General features: G+C 35.3%; 1 protein-coding gene and 1 long non-coding RNA gene across 3 annotated transcripts; one reads left to right on the forward strand and one right to left on the reverse strand.

Moving 5' to 3' along the window:
- Positions 1–581: 581 nt before the first annotated feature.
- LOC100877388 (bifunctional 3'-phosphoadenosine 5'-phosphosulfate synthase) lies at positions 582–6,304 on the forward strand. Of its 2 annotated transcripts, XM_012280164.2 has the most exons (11): positions 582–730; positions 797–1,083; positions 2,745–2,915; positions 3,242–3,767; positions 4,461–4,561; positions 4,809–4,996; positions 5,113–5,359; positions 5,414–5,620; positions 5,725–5,830; positions 5,889–6,065; positions 6,162–6,304. In XM_012280164.2, exons 2-11 carry the CDS (start codon positions 1,039–1,041, stop codon positions 6,260–6,262), a joined length of 1,869 nt encoding a protein of 622 aa, XP_012135554.1. In that variant the 5' UTR covers positions 582–730; positions 797–1,038; the 3' UTR covers positions 6,263–6,304. The 2 variants fall into 2 exon arrangements, with proteins under 2 accessions (XP_012135554.1, XP_076396878.1); XM_076540763.1 differs by lacking the exons at positions 582–730; positions 797–1,083 and adding an exon at positions 2,492–2,607.
- LOC143265967 (uncharacterized) lies at positions 2,688–5,982 on the reverse strand. Its single transcript, XR_013040787.1, has 2 exons — positions 5,894–5,982; positions 2,688–5,806 (listed from the first exon to the last, which is right to left on the reverse strand). It is a non-coding gene; the product is annotated as an uncharacterized LOC143265967 (long non-coding RNA).
- Positions 6,305–6,311: the final 7 nt, after the last annotated feature.

The raw sequence follows: 6,311 nt of genomic DNA on the forward strand, positions 1-6,311 counted from the left end.
TACCTTCCACCGCTAGATGGCTAATCATTTTTTATGTCCATTTTTTACATTTTCAAATCCGCAGCTTTTAGCACACTAAAACACTTTTTTCCTACATTATCGAATGCGTAGAACAATTCGTACACATCAGAAAATCATAAAAATGTTTTGTTTTGTGAAAAAACGCGATTTAATATTTTGACAGTTCTGAGATTGGTCGCCGGATGACGTCAGTGGTTCTGTTCGCGCGTAAATTTACGAGTGTAATATTCAATTATAAAAGAACGTTAATGTTTCAAAATTTAACGTAGAAATAAAGTAATTCAAATATTAAAATACTGTGCTAGTAATTACAACTCGGAATGATGTGCTTTTTATCGTTTCTTTGAATTCGGTAGTTGCTCGAAACTTCTTGCACTTTTTATGACGATGGCTGATGTCAAAGAAACGGTACTACGTTTATCTTTTATGAATCGAACTATTAGGAACGTCATTAAAAATGACTTACTTTAATCATATCATGGGTTTTTCCAAGATAACAAATCCTATATCTGAATAAAGTTATCGATTATTTTTTCAGACAAAATAATAGAAGTAGTATAAATTAAATAGAGTTGAACTACGGTCCACAATGTTGCAGAAAAAAATGGCGGTAAAAAAGAGGAGATTAAAGTCATAATGGATTTCGAGGAACATGAAAATATAATTATTCCGTTTACGAGGAATAAGCATTACTGAACTAAATAACGAAGTAAGAAAATTTCTCTATCGTTTGTCCTCGAGTTTTTCATTACTACTCGTTTTTTCTTTCATTCAGGGTCACATGTAGAACAAGAAGAGGGAAAGTATACAATTTCTCCCCTCCTGTGAATAATAGACGCCTTCTTGACACCTCTCGATGATATATGAAAGAGCACATGTCACCTGCTACTCATTACACCCACGTCACTCACTAATGTCCATTCGTAATTGTTCGTATAATAATATACTGTTTCGTGACGTATCGTGTTTGATATCGAATTCGAACGTTTTAACGGAGTAATACGGTTCATTCGGAAAATGTACGGTAGAGGCGAAATGAAAAGCTCTGGGCAAATTAATTGTGTAAGTTATCAGTTTTTATCGATATTATCTGTAGTGTGTGTTTTCGTGAGATACGGTGTGAATCTCGGATACTTTTGGTAACTATTTAATGTCACAATCATTCATTCATTACAATCATTAATATATTTGTAATTCACAGGAAATTCAGAGGAAAGATTTGCTTGAAGAGACTGAAATTAAATATTAGAGTGCAAATTTAATTTCTTCATTTTTATTAAATTAGATTAATTCAAATTTAATTGAACTTTATGTTAAAATGTAATTGTCTGCAATTTGTAATTGACAATTAATTAAGTAGACTATATATAATTAGTTAATTTGAGGCAACAAGAGTTACAAGAGTATTTATATATTCCAGTTCATTTACAGACAAATTCATGTACATCACAATGTGATATATTAAATTTATATGTAAATTGAAATATATTAAATATATTAAATTTATAAAATTTATAGATACATTTAATATGTAAATTTTATATGTAAATTTTTATATGTAGATTTAATATGTACATTCTATATGTGAACTTTTATATAGATATTTAATATGCACATTTTATATGTGAATTTTTATATGTAGATTTAATGTGTACATTTTATATGTGAATTTTTATATGCAGATTTAATATGTACATTTTATATGTGAATTTTTATATGTAGATTTAATATGAAACTTATATGTAATACCTCAAACTTGTAATTAACACTTGGTATGAATTATTAAAGTGTTAAGAGCTAGTAATTTAATAGATACATCATAGAATAGGAAATTTCGAATAAGTTCAACTTCTAAAATCTTTGAAACCGCGACCATTGCGAAAACCGATTTTCCCGCGAAACTAGATCGCAAATTATTGTTCGTCATGCATTGTTATGTTTTTACGTTCCAAGAAAAGTACACACATAAAACGTGCGAACGTGAAACACTTCCGAAGAAATTCAAACCATTGTAAACAAGAAATCATACGAGTGCAAACATTTTACTATAAAACATCATTTTCTTATGTATCTTCTTTTCTTGAATATTCTTTTGTAACTTAAGTATGAGAACTTAAGTAGGATCTATTTAATGTACCACACAAGAATTTAGAAGAGGAAGATACTGAAGAGTAATTATAGGAAGATGACTTTCAGTTAGCTTCACTTCCGATCAGATTCGAAATTACGTGGAATTCTTGGATCCCACTACGGCACCTTTACTTTCCTTTTCGCTTTCTCGTTTGAAAGAATTTAAATCTTCAGTCTACTCGGAACCATGCATCTGGGTACTTTCTTCTCTTAATCTCGTTAATTTCCCGCGGATCTATTTTCTGTGACTTCCGTGAAAAGTTCCGTTCTTCAACCTCCATCAAGTTCGCTTAATTCACGAACTAACAATAAGCTGTATCAAAAATTTCAAACGGATCCACAAATATTAAATCTGAAGTCAAAGAAGTTAAGCTAGTTTAGAGTCGAATATTCGAAATGGGGATGTATATAAAGAGTTTGGTAGAAGATCGAAGCGCACAGAGAAAAAGTAATCAGGTATCAAAGCTATGTACATATTGATCATATAGAAGATGATCTGTTTAGCCTGCATACAATATTATTATTTTAAGCCACAATTTGAATTTGTAATTTATTATAACGATAATAATTTATTATTGTAATTATTATAACAGAATCGTTCGACGAACGTGACACAGCAGATACATCACGTATCAAGAGAGAAACGAGGCGAGCACTATGGAAAATTTAAAGGATTCCGTGGATGTACCATTTGGCTAACGGGACTCTCAGGAGCTGGGAAGACCTCGATTTCGTTTCAACTAGAAAATTATCTAGTTTCGCAGGTAAATATATTTATGAAAATTATTTACGTCAATATTACATAGTAACTCATTGACATTAATATTACATAGCAACTCATTGACATTAATATTACATAGTAGCTGTTTAGAACAGTATATTGCTAAATAATATTGTTAATTCCCAGATCCAGCTCTCCATAACAATATAACAAGAGTCTGCTGCAGCCACACTCACAATCGCTCCATCCAATAACATTTCCTATCATCTTACAAAATATACAAAATTGAATAAATGAAATATACATTCAATATTAAAAAAATCAAGTATATCAAACACATAAAATTTCTTTAACGCCATATTTCTTCAGGGAATACCCGCCTACAGCCTCGACGGCGACAACATCCGCGGAGGCCTAAACCGAAACCTAGGCTTCAGCAAGGAGGACCGGGAGGAAAACGTCCGCCGAGCGGCCGAAGTAGCAAAGTTATTCGCGGACTGCGGTATAATCACCATCTGCAGCTTCGTTTCGCCTTTCGAAGCCGACAGGAGACTAGCGAGAAAAATCCACGAGGAGTTCAACCTGAGGTTCTTCGAGGTGTTCGTGAAAGCCTCGATGGAGACGTGCGAAGCGAGGGACGTGAAGGGTCTCTACGAGAAGGCTAGGAAAGGTGTCATCAAGAGCTTCACGGGTATCGGGCAAGATTACGAGACTCCCACGCACGCTGATCTTGTTCTGAACACCGAGGAACATAGTTTGGAAGGTTCGAAGAGGATGCTGATCGATTTTCTGGTGAAGCAGGGAATCGTTCCGGTGATACCGGAAGAAGTGGAGGAACTGTTCGTTGAGGAGGGCAGGCTGGAGGAAGCGAAACGAGAAGCGGAGAGTCTCTTTAGTATGTTTTTATTTCATAATCGTTGATATTGATTGATAGGAACATTGAAGAATTCGTGTTTATGACGGTGGCGGACTTTCTATGTTTCGAAATCGGCCATATGATACGGCACGATCTAGTACGGATTAAGGCGAACGTGAGACGTGATCTTACTTCGGGTTACAAGCTTTGATTCTACAGGCTGTTTGAAAATTCTACGTTGTGATCACAGTTGCAGTACTGTTTGAAGCACTTGCAGAATTGATGACCTTTACTCTTATGTCCTAGGTCATATTCCTTTATCGTTTTGTATATTATTTATCAAAAAAATGAAAATCCTCCAAGGAAATATAAATTGGATTTGAACAATTTTCTTATTAGGTGACGTTACAGTTTCATTATTGCTGATGCAAGGTTTAATAAAAATTTGATGAAGTCCAACTTGGAAACCATCTTGGAATCTTCCAAGAGAATTTTACTTTATAGTTTCTTTGCAAATTTTTATGTTCAAGTACAGAGTTTTATGTTCAAGTTCTAATTTGTATTTTCAAAACAGTTTGACTTTGAAAAGGTACAAGTCAACCTTGAAGGTTTCACCATACCTCTTCAGATTCAGACCTTTGAAACCTTGTCATCTTTGAAAAAATATTTCACGTACATGTAAAATGAAATTGATATTGTACAAAAGTATTAAAAGGCTTTGTAACATTTAAGGCATCGAGATCAACGACGTCGATCTGCAGTGGATCCAAGTACTCGCCGAAGGCTGGGCAAGTCCGCTAAGAGGCTTTATGAGAGAAGACCAATACCTGCAAGTAGGTATTAAAAATAAAGAGGCTAGATATATTTTATAATCCAATAAATATTTACAACTCATTTAATTTAAAATCATCGGTTTAAGTGATTTATATAAGATTATGAGATAAAAAATAATACGTAAACACAATATCTAAATCTCCGTATTTAATACGTATTATTGTTTACTTCAGATAATATTAACGCGGCACTCATCGGTACTGGAAAATTTTACGTGTCGATCTGAAAAGAAATTGTTTTTGGTAGTGTCAACATTTCAAGATTATCGGAAAGGACCAGACGGTTATCAATCAGTCGATACCGATCGTACTTCCGATCGGCGCTGATCAGAAAGAGGCGTGTTCAGATTCTACGGCGGTGACCTTGAAGTACCAAGGACGAAGCATCGCGATTTTGAGGAAGCCCGAATTCTTCGCGCACCGGAAGGAGGAAAGGTTACAAATTTAACACATTTCCTAAACATCGGGTTCTAAATATATCACAAATTATTTAAATATCAGGTTCTAATATCACGAATTTTTTAAACATCACTCAAACAAAATGGCGACAGATGTTGCAGAGAATTCGGAACGAACGACCCCGGACACCCGTACGTAAAAATGATACACGACTCAGGTGACTGGCTGGTCGGAGGGGAATTAGAAGTCCTAGAAAGAATAAAATGGAACGACGGTCTCGACAAATTCAGACTCACGCCGAACGAGATTCGAAGGAAGTGCAAGGACATGGGTGCCGACGCTGTGTTCGCCTTTCAGCTGAGAAACCCGATACACAATGGCCACGCGCTTTTAATGCAGGTTGGTATCGTCGTATCGTTGTATATAGTACATTTTTTAAAAGGAAAATTTTAGGATACGAGAAGATACCTGGTGGAGGAACGCGGTTTCAAGAAACCTGTGCTGCTGTTACATCCTTTGGGAGGGTGGACGAAAGAGGATGATGTGCCATTGTTAGTTAGAATAAATCAACACCAAAGCGTGTTGGAAGAAGGCGTTTTGCATGAGGACACTATACTTGCCATTTTTCCGAGTCCTATGATGTATGCTGGACCCACTGAGGTCAGTTAATTTGATTACAAAATATTACTCAAGTATTTATAAATTATCAGCTAAATTATTTTATCAGCATTTTCTGTTTTTATTTAATTAAGTAAATGTTCCAGGTGCAATGGCACGCGAAAGGAAGGATGATGGCGGGAGCGAACTTCTTTATCGTTGGACGAGACCCTGCCGGTCTACCGCATCCTGACAAATCCAAAACACCAGATGGTAATTAAACTTTGACCAAGTAATTTGGAAAGGTTACTAATGAATTGTTGGACGTTAGGTAACTTGTATGATGGAACCCATGGGTCCAGGGTTCTGTCCATGGCTCCGGGACTTGAGGGTCTTGAGATAATTCCCTTCAGAGTAGCGGCGTACGATAATAAAGCGCGTAAGATGGCGTTCTTCGAACCTGAACGATCTCAAGACTTCAGCTTTATTTCAGGAACTAAAATGCGGGGTAAATTTATTTATTTAATGAACACATAAATGTTTAGATCATTAGTCGGTGGAATACAATAGAACTAAATTATTAATTCATAAAATTAAATTTCAGCCTTAGCAAAATCAGGTGAAAATCCACCAGAAGGTTTCATGGCACCAAAAGCATGGCGCATCGTCGCAGACTATTATCAACAAAAGTTCGGCAGTAAATAGAATTATTTCCCTATAAGGAGTATACATATAAAGTGCACAAAACATTTTT

The sequence above is a fragment of the Megachile rotundata genome, chromosome 16, assembly GCF_050947335.1.
Source record: "Megachile rotundata isolate GNS110a chromosome 16, iyMegRotu1, whole genome shotgun sequence".
In the NCBI taxonomy this organism is placed as follows: Eukaryota; Metazoa; Arthropoda; class Insecta; order Hymenoptera; family Megachilidae; genus Megachile; species Megachile rotundata.